We start from the raw sequence: 24,379 nt of genomic DNA on the forward strand, positions 1-24,379 counted from the left end.
TCCTGGGTAGCTGAGATTACAGGCATGCACCACCAGGCTCAGCTAATTTTTGTATTCTTAGTAGAGATGGGGTTCTACCATGTTGGCCAGGCTGTTCTCAAACTCCTGACCTCAGGTGATCCGCCCGCCTCAGCCTCCCAAAGTGCTGGGATTACAGGCGTGAGCCACAGTGCCCAGCCTAGAAAGTGTTTTGTAAGATGAAATATGCGACTGGGCGGGGTGGCTCACGCCTGTAATCTCAGCACTTTGGGAGGCCGAGGCGGGTGGATCCCGAGGTAAAGCTGGGCGTGATGGTGCGTGCCCGTAATCCCAGCTACCCAGAAGGTTGAGGCAGGAGAATCGCTTGAACCCAGGACGGGGAGGTTGCAGTGAGCCGAGATTGTGCCACTGCACTCCAGCCTGGGTGACAGTGCAAGACTCAGTCTGGGAAAAAAAAAAGAAATATGCAAGTGCAGTCTGAACTCCGGTCAGAACTAATGCTCTTCCCAGACAGGATCTTGCAAAAGTATTATAAAATGACAGAGTTAATTCTCCGTTACTCTCCATTACTCGCATTTCAATTTGGTGGCTCACTTTTCACTGTGAGTCCTATCTTTAATACCGTTTAATACATGCTATTCAAGAGTGGATGCCAACTTCAAGTGGTTCCTGGCTGTCAAGGGCCTTCCAATTCCACTCCATAAAATGGAAGGGCCCATTGACATACCTTAATGGAAGGGTATAAAAGGGTATATTGTTTTAACATACATTAAACACTTTGTTACCAAACACGTTGGAGGAATACAAAGTGACAGTTTGTGATACATTTAAGTAATTTTAATTCAGATTGGTTTCTTCCTGTTACCACTTTCAGGGCAAGTGAGGCAAAAATCTAACTACCTTCACCATCCCTACTCCTATCCCAGCACTCCTGCATAAACATTCACATCATTTCTAATTCCCACACCAAAGTCCTTCCTATCACGTACAAGACTACTGTCAGGGACATAAGGAGGTTGGGGAGGTGAGTGGGTGGAGGTATGGGCAGGGGCAGGGGTAGGGGTTTGAGCTGACATAGTACATACAACAGGAATTAAAGGAATCAGAATCACATTGCAGGTTGTGAAGTAGATAGAGCCTGTGTATTGAAGTTACACAGCTCTAAGTCTAAATCCTCAGCTCTGACACTTTTTAGTTGAGTGTCAGTTGACAAGTTACTAAACTTCTCAGAGACTCAGCTTCCTTACCTATATAAGTGGTTAATAATACCTACATCCTAGGACTGTAGTGGGATTTCAATTACATTTATAAGGTGTAGATACTCAGTATACACTCAAATATAGTGCTGTATTTGTATTGGGTGAATATGTGGAAATGAGAGAGTTCTAGGCTTTTGATAGAGACAGGCCAATTTACTTGCTTATCCTTGAATGCAGGTTTCTTGACATTCCTTTTCACTGCTGAATCTATTTCCTGAGCCATTACAGCCACTGAACCAAAATCGGGCACAAGAGTTGACCTGTTTGTCATAATACCATCGAACCACATATTCACCACAGTTTCCAGGCTTCAAGGCTTCCAAACATCTAGGATCTAGAGTGAGAAAAGGAAAATGTGTTATGGATTTTTCTTATACTGAAGACATGAAAAATAAAAACCTTATAAAGTTATATAAATAAACTTTATTCTTCATGCACACTAATGAACCAACCAAGAAAATACGGTTCTAAGCCCAAAATATTTCCCTCACCACCTGAAACTCTGCTACTAGATATTAATTCTTTTGAAAACATGAAAATTTTTGATCCTCATGAAACCACATTAAAAATGCTTATTTCTCTGAAGGCCTATATGAGACTTCATTGGCTAATACTTTTGTGGGGATCAGAAAGACAGGACTTCTTTCATTTACATTGGATTTGATTTACAATCAAATGAAAATGTGGAATAACATTTCCACTTTCTGTACACATTTCCTCCCACTCTGTTCACAGAAAGCACCACTATGATCGCATGCAATTGCCCACTATGAAAGGAAAACTCTTTCAGTTACAAAAAAAAAGTAAAATGAAGGACTGTCTTTATATTACAATTATTTTTTTAAAAAGAACAGCTCTTGCAGGACACTAAAAACATGCTATGACCTTCTAATGTCATATTGTCTTATCGTAGAAATACACCTACTATAAGAAAGCATAGGATAGCTGTAACAATAAAGCCACACTGTCCTGATAAGGTTCCTTTAATTATGGAACTCTTCATTTGCTAAATCTCTTTTTATTGTGTGGTACTCTGGAGTGCCTTGATTAGTATTTCGTACTTGAGGAAGTGATTCCAAGGTAGGAGAAGCCAAAAAACAAACCAAAAAACCCCAAATAGATAATTGCTCTCTGGGATTTATATGTCAGAAGCGTTATTTTGCAATAGCTAAACCAGTACTCTCTCTATCTTCCTTAAACATTTTCCCAGATTTGGGGTATGTCTTGATTCATTTATTTTCTAAAACTTACCTCTAAATCTACCTCTACTATGCAGACTCCCTAGACCAAATGGAAAAAGAGTCATATATTTCTACTACCTCTGCCCTTAAAAACAAAACCAAATAATGTGAATGTTTCATTCATTTTAAAGCTAATCTAAACTTTTGAGCACAAAAATTGTCTCTCATATTCTGCAGAAAATATGTACATAATAATACATTTTCTATAGATGTGAACTCTATAGAAAATATGTTAATGAACCAGAATCTAGATTTTAGCTTGTTTCTCTTTCCTGTGCAATAAAAGGGTCAAAGATTCAAATGTCTACATGCGTGAAGGGCACATGTAAGACAATAGGGAGCAGTATGGACTACGGCAAATAGGAGAACATAATCCCCTCTAAAAGCATTCAAATTAAAATAATAAATACTATAAGAACTTTGAAATTCTTTATAGACCAAATTTACTCCACAACCAGCCAGTTTTCAAATTCTACATATAGTCCAGTGAAAACTATATTTTGTCCTGCTTATTTAGAATCATAACATTTTCTCTCTGGGTAACCCTGTGCCTTCCTCACATTGTAGATACAGTAGCAGGCTGGCAGATCTCTCTTACCTTTGTGCACCAAATCTGTGCACGAGACTGTAGAATCAAAATGGGACTTGGAGTTCTGGTTTACCTACCCTCTGCCCCAACCACAGGGGTACTGAGCAGTGGCCTGGTGGCGGTGGTGGCCTCAGATGAGGTAGTGGCAGGCAGATCATCAGCCCAGGTTGGCTCTGGAGCCTTATCATTTTCATCCTGGTCTCTGGTGACACTCAACTACACACACACAAAAATTCACATTTTGTGTTTCTAATAATATCAAGTAAAAAAAAAATTAACTAGTTTGCTTTTGGGAACATATAAGGACAAGTTCAGCCATGCTGTGTTTCCCTAGCTCTCTGATATTAACAATTTCAAATAAAACTCAGGAAATAATGCCCCTCCTCTGTGTCATGCATCCCAAATCCTCAAGTTGTGGATTTTCCCACCACTTGGTGTGGGTGTATTTGTGTGTACACACACATACATACACAGCCCACCTCCAGGCACAGATTTTTGGGTGCTGGGACATCCAAAGCAAGTGTGAAAGATGTGAAGTTGAGAGGAGTTCATTTCATTCTTAGCCACTGCTATGAGAAAATAACACTAATTTCTTTAATATTTTTATGGCCTTTCTCCATTTCCTAACACTAGACAGCTTAACAATATATTCCAACTATTTACCATGAACTCAATCAATTTTGAGATTGGGAATTAGGGTAGCAGAAAACAATAATACAGCTGAAATAAAAGCAACAGTCGTCACTTTTTGATTGCTTACCAAAATCTCAGCTGTAGACACCTTTGCCTGCTCTTTCTATTATCACACCCCAGCTAAGGCCAAATGTTGTAGGATGCTTAACATCTAAGATGCTCTAAGAAATGTTTGGTATCTAAAGAACAAAGGGTTTTTGTTTCAAAAGCAAATTTCCTGGACTAAAACTTCGAAATTTCATCCAAATTCATGATATATAATGAAACAAGAAAGAAAGGTGTTTTACTTTTTTAAAAAAATCATGTCTTTATACTAGAATGATTTGTAATCCTTTGGGTATAGGGTATAGTAATGGGATTGCTGGGTCAAATGGTATTTCTGGTTCGAGATCCTTGAGGAATTGCCACACTGTCTTCCACAATGGTTGAATTAATTTACACTCCCACCAACTGTGTAAAAGGGTTCCTATTTCTCCACATCCTCTCTGGCATCTAATGTTTCCTGACTTTTTAATGATCACCATTCTAACCGGCATTAGATGGTATCTCATTGTGGTTTTGATTTACATTTCTCTAATGACCAGTGATGATGAGGTTTTTTTCATATGTTTGTTGGCTGCATAAATGTCTTCTCTTGAGAAATGTCTGTTCATATCCTTCACCGACTTTTTGACGGGGTTGTTTTATTCTTGTAAATTTGTTTAAGTTCTAGTATAAAGACACACGCACACGTATGTTTATTGCAGCACTATTCATAATAGCAAAGGCTTGGAACCAATCCAAATGCTCATCAATGATAGACTGAATAAAGAAAATGTGGCACATATACACCATGGAATACTATGCGGTCATTAAAAAGGATGAGTTGGGAGGGCGCACCCAAGAAGGCCAAATAGGAACAGCTCCAGCCTCCAGCTCCCAGCGTGAGTGACACAGAAGACGGGTGATTTCTGCATTTTCAACTGAGGTACTGGGTTCATCTCACTGGGGCGTGTCGGACAGTTGGTGCTGGTCCGCAGGTGCAGCCTGACCAGCGAGAGCTGAAGCAGGACAAGGCATCACCTCACCTAGGAAGTGCAAGGGGGAAGGGAATTCCTTTTCCTAGCCAAAGGAAATTGAGACACACAACACCTGGAAAATTGGGTAACTCCCACACTAATACTGCACTTTACCAAAGGTCTTAGCAAATGGCACACCAGGAGATTATATCCCAAACCTGGCCCAGAGGTCCCACGCCCACGGAGCCTCCCTCACTGCTAGCACAGCAGTCTGAGATCTAACTGCAAGGTGGCAGCGAGGCTGGGGGAGGGGCGCCCACCATTGCTGAGGCTTAAGTAGGTAAACAAAGCTGCTGGGAAGCTCGAATTGGGTGGAGACCACCACAGCTCAAGGAGGCCGGCCTGACTCTGTAGACTCCTCCTCTGGGGACAGGGCATAGCTAAACAAAAAGTAGCAGAAACCTCAGCAGAGGTAAATGCCCCTGTCTGACAGCTTTGAAGAGAGCAGTGGATCTCCCAACATGGAGGTTGAGATCTGAGAATGGACAGACTGCCTCCTCAAGTGGGTCCCTGACCCCTGAGTAGCCTAACTGGGAGACATCCCCCACTAGGTGCAGACCGACACCTCACACCTCACACCTCACACGGCGGGGTACACCCCTGAGACGAAGCTTCCAGAGCAAGAATCAGACAGCAACACTCGCTGTTCAGTGACATTCTATCTTCTGCAGCCTCTGCTGCTGATGCCTAGGCAAACAGGGTCTGGAGTGGACCTCAAGCAAACTCCAACAGACCTACAGCTGAGGCTCCTGACTGTTAGAAAGAAAACTAACAAACAGAAAGGACACCCACACCAAAACCCTATCAGTATGTCACCAGCATCAAAGACCAAAGGCAGATAAAACCACAAAGCTGGGGAAAAAGCAGTGCAGAAAAGCTGGAAATTCAAAAAATCAGAGCGCATCTCCCCTTCCAAAGGAACACAGCTCATCGCCAGCAATGGAACAAAGCTGGACGGAGAATGACTTTGACGAGTTGAGAGAAGAAGGCTTCAGTCGATCAAATTCTCAGAGCTAAAGGAGGAACTATGTAACCAGCGCAAAGAAACTAAAAACCTTGAAAAGAGTGGATGAATGGATAACTAGAATAATCAATGCAGAGAAGACCTTAAAAGAACTGATAGAGATGAAAACCATAACACGAGAACTACGTGACAAATGCAGAAGCTTCAGTAACTGACTCGATCAACTGGAAGAAAGAGTATCAGCGATTGAAGATCAAATGAATGAAATGAAGTGAGAAGAGAAGTGTAGAGAAAAAAGAGTAAAAAGAAATGAACAAAGCCTCCAAGAAATATGGGATTATGTGAAAAGACCAAATCTACGTCTGATTGGTGTGCCTGAAAGTGACAGGGAAAAGGGAACCAAGTTGGAAAACACTCTGCAGGATATCATCCAGGAGAACTTCCCCAACCTAGTAAGGCAGGCCAACATTCAAATTCAGGAAATACAGAGAATGCCACAAAGATACTCCTCGAGAAGAGCAACTCCAAGACACACCATTGTCAGATTCACCAAAGTTGAAATGAAGGAAAAAATGTTAAGGGCAGCCAGAGAGAAAGGTCAGGCTACACACAAAGGGAAGCCCATCAGACTAATAGCAGATCTCTCGGCAGAAACTCTCCAAGCCAGAAGAGAGTGGGGGCCAATATTCAACATTCTTAAAGAAAAGAATTTTCAACCCAGAATTTCATATCCAGCCAAACTAAGTTTCATAAGTGAAGGAGAAATAAAATCCTTTACAGACAAGCAAATGCTTAGAGATTTTGTCACCACCAGGCCTGCCCTACAAGAGATCCTGAAGGAAGCACTAAACATGGAAAGGAACAACAGGTACCAGCCATTGCAAAAACATGTCAAAATGTAAAGTCTATCGATGCTAGGAAGAAACTGCATCAACTAGCGAGCAAAATAGCCAGCTAATATCATGACAGGATCAAGTTCACACATAACAATATTAACCTTAAATGTAAATGGACTAAATGGTCTAATTAAGAGACACAGACTGGCAAACTGGATAAAGAGTCAAGACCCATCAGTGTGCTGTATTCAGGAGACCCATCTCACATGCAGAGACACACATAGGCTCAAAATAAAGGGATGGAGGAAGATCTACCAAGCAAATGGAAAACAAAAAAAAAGCAGGGGTTGCAATCCTAGTCTCTGATAAAACAGACTTTAAACCATCAAAGACCAAAAGAGACAAAGAAGGCCATTACATAATGGTAAAGGGATCAATTCATCAGGAAGAGCTAACTATCCTAAATATATATGTACCCAATACAGGAGCACCCAGATTCATAAAGCAAGTCCTTAGAGACTTACAAAGAGACTTAGACTCCCAAACAATAACAACGGGAGACTTTAACACCCCACTGTCAACATTAGACAGATCAACGAGACAGAAAGTTAACAAGGATATCCAGGAATTGAACACAACTCTGCACCAAGCGGACCTAATAGACATCTACAGAACTCTCCACACCAAATCAACAGAATATACATTCTTCTCAGCACTACATCACACTTATTCCAAAATTGACCATGTAGTTGGAAGTAAAGCACTCCTCAGCAAATGTAAAAGAACAGATATTATAACAAACTGTCTCTCAGACCACAGTGCAATCAAACTAGAACTCAGGACTAAGAAACTCAATCAAAACCGCTCAACTACATGGAAACTGAACAAATTGCTCCTGAATGACTACTGGGTACATAACAAAATTAAGGCAGAAATAAAGATGTTCTTTGGAACCAATGAGAACAAAGATACGGCATACCAGAATCTCTGGGACATATTTAAAGCAGTGTGTAGAGGGAAATTTATAGCACTAAATGCCCATAAGAGAAAGCTAGAAAGATCTAAAATTGACATCCTAACATCACAATTAAAAGAACCAGAGAAGCAAGAGCAAACACATTCAAAAGCTAGCAGAAGGCAAGAAATAACTAAGATCAGAGCAGAACTGAAAGAGATAGAGACACAAAAAACCCTCCAAAAAATCAATGAATCCAGGAGCTGGTTTTTTGAAAAGATCAACAAAATTGATAGACTGCTAGCAAGACTAATAAAGAAGAAAAGAGAAGAATCAAATAGACGCAATAAAAAATAATAAAGGGGATATCACCACCAACCCCACAGAAATACAAACTACCATCAGAGAATACTATAAACACCTCTATGCAAATAAATTAGAACACCTAGAAGAAATAGATGATTTCCTGAACACTTACACACTCCCAAGACTAAACCAGGAAGAAGGAGTTCGTACCACTCCTTCTGAAACTATTCCAATCAACAGAAAAAGAGGGAATCCTCCCTAACTCATTTTACGAGACCAACATCATCCTGATACCAAAGCCTGGCAGAGATACAACAAAAAAAGAGAATTTTAGACCAATATCCCTGATGAACATTGATGCAAAAATCCTCAATAAAATACTGGCAAAACAAATGCAGCAGCACATCAAAAAGCTTATCCACCATGATCAAGTGGGCTTCATCCCTGGGATGCAAGGCTGGTTCAACATTCGCAAATCAATAAACGTAATCCAGCATATAAACGGAACCAAAGACAAAAACCACATGATTATCTCAATAGATGGAGAAAAGGCCTTTGACAAAATTCAACAGCCCTTCATGCTAAAAACGCTCAATAAATTCAGTATTGATGGAACGTATCTCAAAATAATAAGAGCTATGTATGAGAAACCCACAGCCAATATCATACTGAATGGACAAAAACTGGAAGCATTCCCTTTGAAAACTGGCACAAGACAGGGATGCCCTCTCTCACCACTCCTATTTAACATAGGGTTGGAAGTTCTGGCTAGGGCAATCAGGCAAGAGAGAGAAATCAAGGGTATTCAGTTAGGAAAAGAAGAAGTCAAATTGTCCCTGTTTGCAGATGACATGATTGTATATTTAGAAAACCCCATTGTCTCAGCCCAAAATCTCCTTAAGCTGATAAGCAACTTCAGCAAAGTGTCAGGATACAAAATCAATGTGCAAAAATCACAAGCATTCTTATACACCAGTAACAGACAAACAGAGAGCCAAATCAGGAATGAACTCCCATTCACAATAGCTTCACAGAGAATAAAATACCTAGGAATCCAACTTACAAGGGATGTAAAGGACTTCTTCAAGGAGAACTACAAACCACTGCTCAGTGAAATAAAAGAGGACACAAACAAATGGAAGAACATACCATGCTCATAGATAGGAAGAATCAATATTGTGAAAATGGCCACACTGTCCAAGCTAATTTATAGATTCAATGCCATCCCCATTAAGCTACCAATGACTTTCTGCACAGAATTCGAAAAAACTACTTTAAAGTTCATATGGAACCAAAAAAGACCCCGCATTGCCAAGACAATCCTAAGCCAAAAGAACAAAGCTGGAGGCATCACGCTACCTGACTTCAAACTATACTACAAGGCTACAGTAACCAAAACAGCATGGTACTGGTACCAAAACAGAGATATAGACCAATGGAACAGAACAGAGCCCTCATAAATAATACCACACATCTACAGCCATCTGATCTTTGACAAACCTGACAAAACAAGAAATGGGGAAAGGATTCCCTATTTCATAAATGGTGCTGGGAAAATTGGCTAGCCATAAGTAGAAAGCTGAAACTGAATCCTTTCCCTACTCCTTATATGAAAATTAATTCAAGATGGATTAGAGACTTAAATGTTAGACCTAATACCATAAAAACCCTAGAAGAAAACCTACGCAATACCATTCAGGACATAGGCACAGGCAAGGACTTCATGTCTAAAACACCAAAGGCAACGGCAGCAAAAGCAAAAATTGACAAATGGGATCTAATTAAACTAAAGAGCTTCTGCACAGCAAAAGAAACTACCATCAGAGTGAACAGGCAACCTACAGAATGGAAGAAAATTTTTGCAATCTACTCATCTGAGAAAGGGCTAATATCTAGAACCTATAAAAAACTCAAACAAATTTACAAGAAAAAAACAAACAACCCCATCAAAAAGTGGGCAAAGGATATGAACAGACATTTCTCAAAAGAAGACATTCATACAGCCAACAGACACATGAAAAAATGCTCATCACCACTGGCCATCAGAGAAATGCAAATCAAAACCACAATGAGATACCATCTCACACCAGTTAGAATGGTGATCATTAAAAAGTCAGGAAACAACAGGTGCTGGAGAGGATGTGGAGAAATAGGAACACTTTTACACTGTTGGTGGGACTGTAAACTAGTTCAACCATTGTGGAAAACAGTGTGGTGATTCCTCAAGGATCTAGAACTAGAAATACCGTTTGACCCAGCCATTCCATTACTGGGTATACACCCAAAGGATTATAAGTCATGCTGCTATAAAGACACATGCACACGTATGTTTATTGCGGCACTATTCACAATAGCAAAGACTTGGAATCAACCCAAATGTCCATCAGTGACTGACTGGATTAAGAAAATGTGGCACATATACACCATGGAACACTATGCAGCCATAAAAAAGGATGAGTTCGTGTCCGTTTTAGGGACATGGATGTAGCTGGAAACCATAATTCTCAGCAAACTATCACAAGGACAGAAAACCAAATACTGCATGTTCTCACTCATAGGTGGGAATTGAACAATAAGATCACTTGGACACAGGAAGAGGAACATCACACACCAGGTCCTATTGTGGGGAGGGGGAAGCGGGGAGGGATAGCATTAGGAGATATACCTAATGTAAATGATGAGTTAATGGGTGCAGCACAACAACATGGCACATGTATACATATGTAACAAACCTGCACATTGTGCACATGTACCCTAGAACTTAAAGTACAATAAAAAAGAAAAAAAAAGGATGAGTTGATGTCCTTTCAGGGACATGGCTGAAGCTAGAAACCATCATTCTTAGCAAACACAGGAACAGAAAACCAAACTCCACATGTTCTCACTCATTAGTGGGAGTTGAACAATGAAAACACATGGACACAGGGAGGGGAACATCACACACTGGGGCCTTTTGGGGGGTGGGGGTCTAGGGGAGGGATTGCATTAGGAGAAATACCTAATGTAGATGACACGTTGATGGGTGTAGCAAACCATCATGGTACGTGTATACCTATGTAACCAACCTGCACATTCTGCACATGTATCCCAGAACTTAAAGTATAATAATAAAATTCATGTCAGTTATTCTTGACAATTACCAGGAGCTAGACAAATCTTTTATGGGAATAATTATATTCTTTTTTCATTTTCAAATTTTTCCTTGGATTCCAGCTCTATGCAATTGAATCAGTCATTCACCTGAGTCCTGACACTTGGTTATTTATCCTTGCAACGGTTTTTCTTGTTTATTTGTTTGTTTGCTTTTTTATTTATTTAAATAGTCAAATCTGTGACCAATATAGTTTTTTATGCTTTTTTACTCAGGGATCCTGGTATGCTGTCATCATTAGCTGCCCTCTGCCAGCTAAGCTGTTCTATTGCTTTTGATTTTTTGTGTGTGTGCATGCACACATACACATACAAGAGGGAAAAACTAATGAGTACCATTACTCATATATGTGTGTGTTTTACAGTGATTTACTATCAAGTGACACAGAGCAAAGATTTCCATTTGGATTGGTTGTTAGCCCTATATAAAGGGCATACAATTCAAATACAATAGGAACTTTTCACTGTCCCCTGAACACAACTTTTGGTACAAGCGGAGACAAAACTGGAAATTACTTGAGGTTCCTCTTTCTTTCGGAATGATCCTGTATGCACATACAGCAATTTGAATGTGAACTTTTTAAAATAATCATTATATTAGAGAGTTTAAAGCTAGAAGAAAACTTTCTTGGTCCCTTATTTTCTTTTTTATTTTTCATAGAGATAGAGTCTCACTGTGTTGCCCAGGCTGGTCTCAAACTCCTGACTTCAAATGATCCTTCCACCTTGGCCTCTTTGAGCCCAGCACTGAGTCCCTTATTTTCTACTGGAGGGAATACAAAGCTATAAATGATTAAGAAACTTTCCAAAAGTTATTGGTAAGCTAGTGACAAATCTTCAGGAAAAAAAAAGCCTGTTGTTTTTTGCTTGCATGTATTTAATTTTAAGCAAGAAATAAGAGTTTGAGGAGTTTATCAAACATAAAAGTCAACTGACATTAGTCTACACTTCAGATATACGGTCTAGAAGGTGAGACTGTTCCATTGAAGAGGCGGGCCAAGCAGCACAGTTTTCTTCAAGGAATTAACTCAGCCTTTAAATATTTACCTTGTTCAAGTCTGGAGTTCTCAAAAGCTATATTTTACCTCTTCTAAGCTTAGGAATGTGTGTTTTCATTCTCAATCACATAATCATTTGGAAATTTTGACATCTGTTAACATTATACCACAGATTCCAAGACAAGCAAAATTAACTTTAGTAAGTGAAAATAATTTCATTAATTTTCTGGCTCAGTGAGATGTCAGATTATTTCAACAAATGCATAATTATTATGGCTTGCAATTTTTATAATTTCCTTACCACAAAAGCAAGCATGTTAATTGAAGGGAATTTTAGAAAATGTGGATATCATAAAAAGAAAATAGAAATCAGAAGTAATTCTACCTCCTAAACATAGTCATTGTTGGTATTCAGGTATATTTTTCCCCAGTCTTTTTTCTATGTGCATATCCATTTTTTTTTTTTTTTACAAAAAAATACTGTGTGTTTGGTTTTCTATGCTCTATGCTATTTTAAAAAATATATTATATTATGACATAATATACTGTATTATGACACTATATTTCACCATGACTCTATAACATTTATTTTATTATTTTTATTATTATTATTTTGAAGACAGAGTCTTGTTCTGTTGCCCAGCACGATCTTGGCTCACTGCAACCTCCACCTCCCAGGTTCAAGCAGTTCTCATGCCTCAGCCTCCCAAGTAGCTGATATTACAGATGTGAGCCACCACGCCCAGCCTCCTCCACATTTTCGTAACCTTGCCTTCCACTACTCCCAGAATATCTGGTCAGGATCTTTCATTCCTTCTTCCTTTCTATTCTGCCTCAGGCTCTCAATATCAACCCTTCCACCACAGCCTAGGAAAAGTTGGTCTCCATGAGCAAAACCTTCTCCAATAACACACTCAGTACTGATTCTCCCCTTCTAGATGATACACAGTACCTTCTGACTCTTCTATACTTGATGCTGATTGTGTGTAATTTAACCTTTAGTCCTATCCTATTGAAGAGTAACAGAATATGCCTCCCAAAATATGCCCCTGTGGCACACTGATTATTTTAAACTGAAGGCAATTGAGAATCAGAGACAAGCTCATTTGTCTAAATGCAGGACATACATTCGTAAAGGCATCCCTCCTCGGAAAATCAGGGTTAATGACTCAAGAGGAGTGTAGACCCTTAGTTAGTCCAGAGATACACCAGAGGACTCTACATAACAAACTATTCACTAATCCTTATCTTCCATTAGTTCACCCATATGTTTATCTTCCCATCATCTGCTGCTGTAGAAAGTCCTTTCCCATTGTCTTGTCACTCTTCTAAGCTCTATTGTTCTTTCATTAAGATGCTATATAAGACCAAGTGCTAACCACCCCTTTGAGCTACTCATCTCCATGCTCCTATGTGTATATGCTGCATGTTAATAACTTCTGGGTGTTTTCCTATTGTTAATCTGTCTTTTGTCAGTCTAATTTACAAGGCCCTAGCTAATAACCCTAAGATGGGTAGAGGGAAAAAAAATGTTTTCCTCCCCTCCACTATCTTGTATAATTTGTTTTCTAAAGAAATACCACTTTCCTGATAAGAGAAATTATGCCATATCTTTTTTCTTTCTTTTCTTCTTTCTCTATCTCTTTTTTTTCTATCTCCATAGCATAAAATAGGCAAAAAGTATCCACTGAATAAATTCACAATGGGTTAATCTTTCTGTTATACTCATCTGTAGGTTGAACTCAATAAGGATATGCAAAGAGCGAAAGAGAAAAAGATAAATTTGCATTATTTAATTCCTCTAGACTTCAATGTCATCATTTTTCAAATAAAAAAGATTAGGCCATAACCTGCCTTCCAACTCTAAAAGTTGGATTTAACCAACACAAACGACTGGCAGAATACACACCCAATTCATGATAGTGATTGCCTATGGAGAGATGAGGAAAAAGAGCTCTGGAGGGAAAAAGCTAGGACTTTATCTGAAGCAAGAGTGAATGAAAAACATAAAGTGGGGAAAGGACACCCTATTCAACAAATGGTGCTGGGATAATTGACAAGCCACATGTAGAAGAATGAAACTGGATCCTTATCTCTCACCTTATATAAAAATCAACTCAAGATGGGTCAAGGACTTAAATCTAAACCTGAAACTATAAAAATTCTAGAGGAGACAACATTGGAAAAGCTCTTCTAGACATTGGCTTAAGCAAGGATTTCATGACCAAGAACCCAAAAGCAAATTTAATAAAAACAAAGATAAATAGCTGAGACTTAATTAAACTAAAGAGCTTTTGTGTGGCAAAAGGAACAGTCAACAGACTTGTTTGCTTTGTTGAAGATCAGTTGGCTGTAAGAAGGGCCCAAATCAAAAAACAATAGATGTTGGCATGGATGTGGTAAACAGGGAACACTTCTACACTGCTGCTGGAATGTAAACTAGTACAACCATTATGGAAAACAGTGTGGAGGTTCCTTAAAGAACTAAAACTACCATTTGATCCAGCAATCCCACTACTGGGTATCTACCCAGAGGAAATGAAGTCATTATATGAAAAAGATACTTGCACACATACGTTGATAGCAGCACAATTTGCAATTGCAAAAACATGGAACCAACCCAAATGCCCATCAATCAATGAGTGGATAAAGAAACTGTAGAATACTACTCAGTAGTAACTGTGGAATACTACTCAGATGGAATACCACTCAGTCATAAAAAAAAAAAATGAATTAATGGCATTCACAGTGACCTGGATGAGATTAGAGACTATTATTTTAAGTGAAGTAACTTAGGAATGGAAAACCAAACACCATATGTTCTCACTCATATGTGGGAGCTAAGCTATGAGGATGCAAAGGCATAAGAAAAACATGGATTTGGGGGACTCCAGGGGTAAGGGATAAAAGACCACAAATTGGGTGCAGTGCATACTGCTTGGGTGATGGGTGCATCAAAATCTCACAAATCACCACCAAAGAACTTACTCATGTAACCAAACACGACCTGTTCCCCAATAACCTATGGAAATAAAAAAATTAATAAAAAATTTTAAAAATACAAATATTTTTTAAAAACTTAAAAAAAAAAAAAGAGTGAATGAACAAATGGAAACACTGGTTACTTCTGGGTGGTGAGAATGCAGTCAAATGTTTGTTGTATTTCTATTCTTTTTAATAAATCTTAAATCTAAAAACACAAGCTTGCCTGTAAGCTCTGCACATTTCTACTCTAGCCACACTGGCCTGCCTTAGAAAAGAAGGCTGGCTCCAGCTCCAAGCAGGGACACCATAGTCAAAGGCACAAACGAGGAGTCTAGGGGCACCTGAGAGCCGACACCTGGAGTCCAGGGCTGCTCCGTGTAGCTGGAGAAGCAGACGTGTTATCACCATTCTCTTTCAGCCTTTGAGCTGATCTTTAAGGGGAGGAAAATGGACTCTAAGGAGGATTGCTGATCAGGTGCCACATGCAAAAGGTCTTTTGCTTTCTGATTTCCGAACATTTTCCTCGTAATTTATTGCCCAGAATTTTGCATATATTACAAAGTCTTCAAATCTGAAGGCATGTCTGCTCTGGATGAATGCTAATGATCATCTGCATTAGTGTTTGTGTTAAGACTTAGCATTTTCCCAGGAGTGTGGGTCAAAATTTCTCCAATTCGGCTCTGGGGATTCTACTGCCAGTGGGCTCCACAGCCAGCATCTTCAAATTGTCTGGCTTCTCAGGAGTCCTTCTTGATTGATTCTCCCCAAGAATCAAACCCACTTCTTTGTCAGGTCTCTCTGCACTCAAATACTTAATCTGAAGGTGATTTATTTGCATTTTAAAGTTCCTGGGGGCCTTTAGGAACACCTTGAGTTTGGGCTGCACCTCTCTGGATTAACTGTGGCTTTCATAAAGGGTGGAATGCAAGATTTTGTTCTGTTTAAACCTCTCATACATTAAAATGCAGCAAAATAGCCTGCATTCTGGCTTTACCCAGTAAATATTTTTGACAGCTGTAATCATATACTTTTAGAACAGGAAGAACATTCTAGTAACAATCTTTTATCTTACAGATGAGAGAACTGAGACCTCAGGAAAATAGGTGATTCCCCTAATGTCAGGCAGCTATCAGATTTCATTTCTAAGATGTCATTCATCATGAGATGTACTATAAATTTTTAAATAGTTTTGAAAAAACACCACACACATTAAATAGATGCATCCCAATTTCAGAAATAATAAAATAGAAAAAATACAGGCTTTGGAGTCAAGAGAATAGTTCTTAGCTTCAGCACTAAGACCACAAGCCAGGTTTCCTGACTTCTCGGTCTGGAATATTTCTTCTAGATCAGTTAGCAATATGTTTATTATTTTTTGTTTTTTCCTCCTCCATAACACAGGTGCAAGTTATATTCTGAGGGTAACAAGTCTACTATAAGCAATAAATAATATTTATACAGCAACCTTTTGTAGTGATACTAACAATTAGTTGTTATTCAGGGTTTTATGAAGAATTTGAATGTTTTTCACGATCACAGTGAGAGAATGTTAATTTTATTTTTCCTGAAGAACGCATTTTGGTAGAAAGAAGAGGAGGAAGGAAGGACAGAGTTAGGTGTCTTAAGGGAGTGACAGAAGGGACAACAGTGAAAAGGAAGAGAAAACAAAAGGGAAATGGTACTTCTGACATGATTGTTTATTAGCTTTGCAGTATCGCCTAGGGTAGGCTCAGGAATGATCTGAGAATAGAAAGGTTGTAACAGATTCACTTAATTTTAGATGTTTGGATACTGTAATTACACTTATTAGATAAAGGTGGGTGTGCATGCACAGAGGCATAAATATGTTTTTGTATATGTGTATGTGTATACTATGTGTGTGTGCATGTGCGTGCAGTCAAGTGCTGCATAATGACGTTTTGGTCAACCACACCACATACACAACAGTGGTCCCATTGGATTATAATACTGTATTTTTACCCTTTTCTATGGTTAGATATGCTCAGATATACAAATACTTACTATTGTGTTACAATTACCTACAGTAGTTAGTACAGTAACATGCTGTGCAGGTTTCTAACCTAGAAGCAATAGGTTATACTATCTAGCCCAGGTGTGTAGCAGGCTATACTATCTAGATTTGTGTGAGTACACTCTCTGATGTTCACACAAAAACAAAATTGCCTCATGAAACATTTCTCAGAAAGTGTCCCTGTCACTAAACGATGCATGACTCTGTCAAAGATTTAAATGTGAATATAAATGCACATGTTTTTTCAAACTAAATATCTATAAGGAAATAATTGTTTAAAAATTCAGTTTTGCATTGGTGCTTCTTTGAAAAGAGCCAGAATGAGAAAGCCTAGAGACAAGAGGTGTGATCCGAGAAGGTCAAGTTCACTGCAAGGTCCCGCTATCTGGGTCAAAGTTCCCCCTACAGAGACTTAGCTGATGCTCAGCTTCCCTTCATGTGGCTCTTGGTGTTATAAATCCAGAGTATTTTGGTTGTATTTTTTCTTATTTCCTCCCCTCCCCAGCTACTAGAAAGCTTCATCTGTCCTAGTCTGTTAATGTCATTTGTCTCTCAAGGCCATCAAGCTTCCTGGGACGTGATACAGAGGCATTTGTTCTTACTTTTCCTCATTATGTATCATAACTGCCTTGGATGTCCCTCAGGCACCTCTACTTTACATGATGCAAACTAAACTCACTATTTTCCTTAAAAAAAAAAAAAAAAAAAAAAAAAACCACCTTGCCTTTTATATTCTCCATCTCAGTATATAGTGTTTCAATCCATCTCATCTCCATGGTAGAAACCCGATAGTCCTACCCAAACCCCTCCCTCTCCCTAACTTCCAATCCTTTCAATCACTGTATCCTGTTAATTGTACCCTAGAAATGGCTTTTCAGTCTGTGCCTCCTTTTTATTCCCACTGCCCCTGCCTTCTTTCAGGGCCTCATTATCATTTCCCTGGACTATCACGCCTCATATCTCAGCCTCCAGTCTCCTCACCTCCTCCTAGGTATGTTTCACACAGCAATCAGGGTTATTCTTTCTGTGAACCAAATATGAGTATATGACTCTTGCTTTTAAAACTCCTCTGCTGTCTCTGTCTGCCTGGCCTATAGATGAAGTTCAAGCTCCTTGCCTTAATACATTAAGACATTTATAATGAGTCCTTAAATTACCTGTCCAGTTTTAACTCTCATCACTCTACCACGCACACCCTAGGCTACAATTAGACTGAACTTGTTCAACTTTCTTGAAATGCCATGGCACTTTAAAGTCTCCCTTTGCCTACCATTTTTTTAGTTGTTTTGTTTTTGTTTTTGCTAGGGATACCCTTCCCCCTGCTCTTCTCTTGAAAAACTCCTAGTTATTCTTAAAACTTGACTCAACGAATGTCACCTCCTCTGTGATGCCTCATGTTATGAACTAAATGTTTGTGTCCCTTCAAAAATCATACATTGAAACCTGAATCCCCAGTGTGATGGTGTTTGAAGGTGGGGCCTTTGGGAGGTGATTAGGTCATGCGGGTGGAGCCTTTATGTATGGGATCAATGCCCTTATAAGAAGTGATATGTGAGATGAGCTGTCTCTCAGCCATGTGAAGACATAACAAGAAGGTGGCTGTTTACAAGCCAGAAAGCAAGCCCTCACCAAACACCAGATTTTAGACTTCCCAACCTCCAGAAGTGTGAAAAACAAATGTTTGTTGTTTAAGCCACTCAGTCAATGGTATTTTTGTTATGGCAGCCCCAACAGACTAAGACACTTTCCCATTTCTCTTTCCTGAAATTAATTGCATCATCTCTGTGCTTCCTTCATAGCTTTGCTAAAATTTGTAATTCATCTTGTACTTACCTATCTCCCTGAAAGAGTGTGAGCTTCTCTCAGGCAGGAGCCATGTCTTAAAAGCCACACCATCTAGCACAGCAGTTAATAATCAATACATGCTATTGGAATTCACTGGTATTAATATAGCAAAAAATGTGATTCAGTGACTATAAGGAGGGCTCAGTTTAAGCATCAATTCATGGATGAAACCTGAGCTTGCTCTTGTTTAGGAAGACTTTAGAAAGGGATGTCAATTGACTAGAGAGGGACAAAGTGATAAGTCACACAAACAGGAGAGGCCCCGGTAGCGGTCCATGCTCAGGAGGAGATAGACTGTGTCCATTATTGTCTGGAATTTACTTTAAAATGCACAATATAGATCACAGTTGGCAACACTGTGGGCCAAATCTGAGTCACTATCTGTTCTTGTGAATAAATTTCATCAGAACCCAGCCACACTCATTCATTTAAGTATTATCTATGGCTGTGTTTCTACTTCAAAGGCAGAGTTGAGTAATTGGAACAGAAATCAAATGACCTGAAAATCCAAAACTATTCAGTATACGGCCCTTTACAGAGTTTGCTGACCCCTGGTATAGACCATGGAGTATAAATGTTTGTGTTAATTTCAATCTGCAATTTAGTAGAATCTGTTGCCCTGACTGGAATTACCCATTTTGCAGTTGGTTACTATTTAATCAAATAGAAATATGTTAGAGGCCTTTGTGCCCTTTTGTGAACAGGATATGAGAATCTAGTAAGTTCTATAGTCTGTGCCCTTAGGAATGGTATCGCAGGCCTGATTCCTGAATGGCCCTGAATGGCCCTGAGTCCAACTACTGATCTGAATGTTCCTTAGGGCCTTAGTCTAAGTAGACTGTTAGCTGAATCCTGATGTTGGAACACTGTTGCACAGGCTCATGATCACTCTTTCATGTACATGAAGGCTTCAGAAAAGGGCAGTGCAAGGACTTCACTGAGCTTACAGAACAGGGCTATGACTGCTGTGTGCCTGCTTGCCAGAGGATGTCCATGGGGGTAATAGAAATTGGTCTAGACTTGCCCAAGTTGCAATTTGGTGGAGAAGAGACTATAGCACTCATCAGTAACTACAAAAGTCTCCCCCATTTTCTCCTTAAAAAAACTAATCTTTGCCCATAATCTGATTAGCTGAAGTCAGTTCCCAGAAGCTTGCTGTGAGGACAGTCACATTTGTCTCAATTGATTCAGAAGGTGGTTCTTCACATGCTATGTGATTGAGGAGCTCTGAAACAGAGCATCTACTTTGCACCATATGCATATATAGCCTCCCTCACAGTCCTCACTCAGAGCACAGGAGGTGGAAGCCAAATGAGCAAACGCATGGCTTGGAGTGTGGGAGAGTGGCCAGTTGGGCATATGCATATTTAGAAAAAACATGAGAGGGTACAAAGTGGGAAGCAGATGCACAGACGAAGAGGGAGAGTTGTGGCCTGGTATGAAACGCACTGCACAGCATGGCAAGTAGGTGAATTCAGAGTGTCGTGTTAATCTGTTCTAGCATACATGGTTACTTTGATGGTGATAGGAGTATAATATAAAAATGTTATCTGCAACATTTAATAAATACGTATAAAATATATAAGTTTTTTAAAATACCCTACAAAACCTAATGCTATTTCAGAACTAGAAATCTAAAGTCAAGTTACTAACACTTAGAGCCAAGGACGTAAAAATACACATGCCTCAGCTGATTCTTGACAATGCAGGGCAGAATGATCTTTGATATCATACAGAGAGAATACACCATTTTAAGCTCACAGAGTAAGTGAGACAGTTACTTACTGACTCAGAAATTTCTTTTTGAGGCTCTGGAGTAGATTCACTGAGTTCTTCCCCTGACATCCCAAATCCAGGTGGAAGTGATGATGAACCAAAGATTTGAACGAGATAGGAATCAAAATCCTCACAAATTTTTTGAAACAATTTTTGCTTCAGGGTGTCTTTTGAAAAAGAAGTAGAAAAGAGAGATAGTAGAAGCAATGAAACAATACTTAAAACTCATTTTAAAATATCTGCACTCTCCTTAAAATATGTAATTTCCCATTACTTGAAATCAACTGCTAAGTTAACTAACTTATAAAAGCATTTTTACATCCTGTGTAAGAGGTCATCTAAAATAACTTGATTTAATATATATGACACAAAGAGGCAAAAGAATGACTTTAATGTATATGTTCATCCAAAGTGTCTCTGTTCACCATGAATCACTCCTTGTCAAGAGCTAGCCTCACCCATAGTAAGTTGAATTGGCAACTACCTCTGGTTTTAAGGAAAGCAAATGGCCAGCCAGTTGAAAATACTCCTTACAGGCTGTAACAAATTACTAACTCCAGATAGAATGATAAAGCTCTTCAAGGATTAAATATAAATTGGCTCTGAAATGTCTCTGACTATTCTAACACATTCAAAGCCCAGTGAGATTGAACATACCAGATAAACAAGCCCACCAGTCAGCCAGCAGGGTATTGAGGAAGTAGAACCAACCCTAGGTTAGAAAGCTCTGGAGAAGGTGAGAAATAACAAATGGAAAGTTTCTGAGAATGGTATGCTCTCCTTAAGGCCAGTGTGCTGGTACACGGAGTAGGCAGGGCATGAGGCACTGATGGGCTGTGCCCAGCCACATCAGATCCCCCTCCCAGGTGGGTAAAGGAAGAAGGATGAAGCCAAACTGAAGCCTTTCACTTACTTCACAAACTTGCCAAGTGCAGGGCTGCCAGAGTGAATCATCAGTTTCCAAAGAATTGGTATACATTTTATTATAAAGTCATACTGACCATGATTTAATCATAGATTAAATTAGATCAATGTCCTAGGATGGCTCATTAGTAAATATCAGTTAATGTGAAAGGATAAACTTAGCACAGAGAAGCCCATCAGATTAGCATTGACTGTACAATACATTGTATTTATTGTTTATTATTTATTTATTTTTTGAGACAGAGTCTCGCCTGTCACTCAGGCTGGAGTGCAGTGGCGCAATCTCGGCTCGCTGAAACCTCTGCCTCCAGGGTTCAAGCAGTTCTCCTGTCTCAGCTGCCTGAGTAGCTGGGACTACAGGCACACGCCACTATGCCCAGCTAATTTTTGGATTTTTAGTAGAGATGAGGTTTCACCACGCTGGCCAGGCTGTTCTCTAACTCCTGACCTCGTGATCCACTGTGCCTGGCACTGTACAATGAATTTTAAAAGGTTGTTCTTTGAGATAAATTCCTGGTATCAACCTGTTTACTCATCATTATCTGCTTTCATAAAAACAGAGAATAGAACATGTCCTCTAATTCATCCCAGTTACTTGCCTTTCTCATCTCTTTAGATGACCATAACTCTTTTTTTCATTCAGCATGTACTTCTTAATTCATTTTGACTTCCTGACTGTTTTCTGTCTTGCTGTTGGCTTACTCAATCCCTTATTTTAGTTAGGTAACTTTCTGAACATTAACCAATATTAGCAATATCCCCAAGTCCTATTGTTTCTCTCCATTCCTGTCTATTGACCATGGACTCTAGTTAACTCCAAAGCCAACTCAGCATTTATTAACCCTGATTAAAGACAAGGGATTGTATCCTCCAAACTGAATGACACTAAGTATTTTTAATCTTCTGGAGTTTATGTGTTACCATTTAATGTTGGCATAAGCCTTATTAGCCTCCAGATTTTTCTATTTGGTCAGGACAAACCAGTGATATGGTATTTGAAAAACAACGTAAATGCCTTTCCCCTGGGCCAGACAGCCTTCCTTACCTTGCAGGGTAAAGAAATCATCAAACTGGTAAACATGCTCTGGGTCAGTAGCAATTAGACTCATTTCTTTGTGGAATATTTCAAAGTTGGGATCATTTTTCTTCACCACCCCTATCACAAATATCTCCACATTGGTGTCACTGGCATTCTTCACCACCTCTGTCAGTTTCTCTTTATCACGAGAATCTGTCTGCCCATCAGTGATGACCAAGGCCACTTTTTTTACACCTGGCCTTGCATCTTCGAACACGTCGTTGGCTGCTTGGAGAGCAGTGGCTGTGTATGTGCCTTCCCCCAGATACTGCATGTTGTCCACAGCCAACTTGAAGTCATCCTTGCTGGAGAACTGCTTCAAATTAGCCACCTTCTCCACCTTATGGCTATAGTTGATTATGCCTATGCGGGCTGTGGCAAGGTCTAGAGCCACCCGGTCAGCCATAGTCTTCACAAAATTTTTGATGATCTGGAAGTTCTCTGGGCCCACGCTTTCTGAGCTGTCAATCACAAACACCAGCTCTAGTGGAGTTTCTTTGCATTTGGGCCCACAACCTAAAAGATGAATGTCGAGATAGAAACATTGTGGGAATGATTGACATCAGATTGTTGAGGGGAGGGGAGAAAAAGGCAATGATGAACCTGAGACCTGAATTATTCTTTTCCTTTTCTGTGATTGTGAAAATACCTGACAGCTCTCTCCCTTCTGGTTTCTATACTTGACTCTTTTAAAATATACATAATACATAATATAATATATGTATGGGGAAAAACACTGTAGTGGATAATAATAAATACTTATGTGCTCGTTTCTTGGATTATAAAATAAAATATTTTTAAAAGAGTTAGCATGCCCTGTGGATGCCGTCCCAATAACATTCCTCTTCCTCTCCCAAAGAGGTAACCACCATCTGACATTTGCTGTTTATCTCCCACCATTGCATTTAATCTGAATCTGAAAGCTGATATTTCAGTCTTCAACCATAGCCGTATACGAAAATTGAAATTTGCTCACCAGGCTGGCCAGCGGATGAAGTAATGGGATGAAAAATTGTCATTGTGGTGGAAGGATTGGGATCTTAAATGTACACAGGAACAGCTATCCCTAACTACTCTAGTTTATGTCTCCAGTCACCCACAGTGACAACTATGGCAGCTTTCACGTTATCAAGGAGGCCAGCAGTACATCCATGCTATGAAAGCTTTCTCGGGGAGTAATCCCCGAGAACACTAGTCAATTAAAAAAACCTTCTATTTAAGTTGATAACAACCATGTAAAGCAGTTGCCAGAGTCACCAGGAAATTTATCAGGGTTCTGTTTCTTTATTCATATCTTTGTGTTGTTCAACAAGCCTACTACAGAAAACCATCAGGAAATCATGTGCTATTTTTATAGGGCTTCTAGAACCCAGAAGCCATGTCTAGATTGCTCTCTCACTAGAGAGACTCCCAGGCTGCTTCTTAGGCCCAGCAGTCTTCTAGGAAATAAGCTGGTTCTGGGATTCTCTGTATAGAAGGACAACAATATGCCTGCCTCTGACTACTTTAAACCCAGAAGATTCTCTCATCATTATTCCACTAGTCTCTTGTCTTTTGGCTAATTTCTTTTCTTTACTTCCTCTTTCTGGTAACTCTAAGTCTACCACTCAGCCATGGAAGGATTTAGTAGTTGTGAAGCAAGGCGAACACTTGACTCTGTCCTCCCACCTTTGGGACTGAGTACAACTCAAACCTCTACTCAGAAAGAATT

At 39.5% G+C, this 24,379-nt stretch overlaps 1 protein-coding gene across 2 annotated transcripts in view; it reads right to left on the reverse strand.

The window, feature by feature from the left end:
- Positions 1-642: 642 nt before the first annotated feature.
- Positions 643-24,379, reverse strand: part of COL28A1 (collagen type XXVIII alpha 1 chain) — a 181,406-nt gene continuing 157,669 nt past the window's right edge. For both annotated transcript variants that reach the window (XM_010353063.2, XM_030931865.1), the window contains 4 exons: positions 22,636-23,184; positions 20,676-20,833; positions 3,146-3,284; positions 643-1,572 (listed from right to left, as the gene is read on the reverse strand). In XM_010353063.2, the coding sequence (XP_010351365.1) occupies positions 1,400-1,572; positions 3,146-3,284; positions 20,676-20,833; positions 22,636-23,184 (1,019 nt within the window). In that variant the 3' untranslated portion in view covers positions 643-1,399. The remainder of the gene's footprint in view (positions 1,573-3,145; positions 3,285-20,675; positions 20,834-22,635; positions 23,185-24,379) is intronic.

This window comes from Rhinopithecus roxellana, chromosome 6 (genome assembly GCF_007565055.1).
Source record: "Rhinopithecus roxellana isolate Shanxi Qingling chromosome 6, ASM756505v1, whole genome shotgun sequence".
Classification (NCBI taxonomy): Eukaryota; Metazoa; Chordata; class Mammalia; order Primates; family Cercopithecidae; genus Rhinopithecus; species Rhinopithecus roxellana.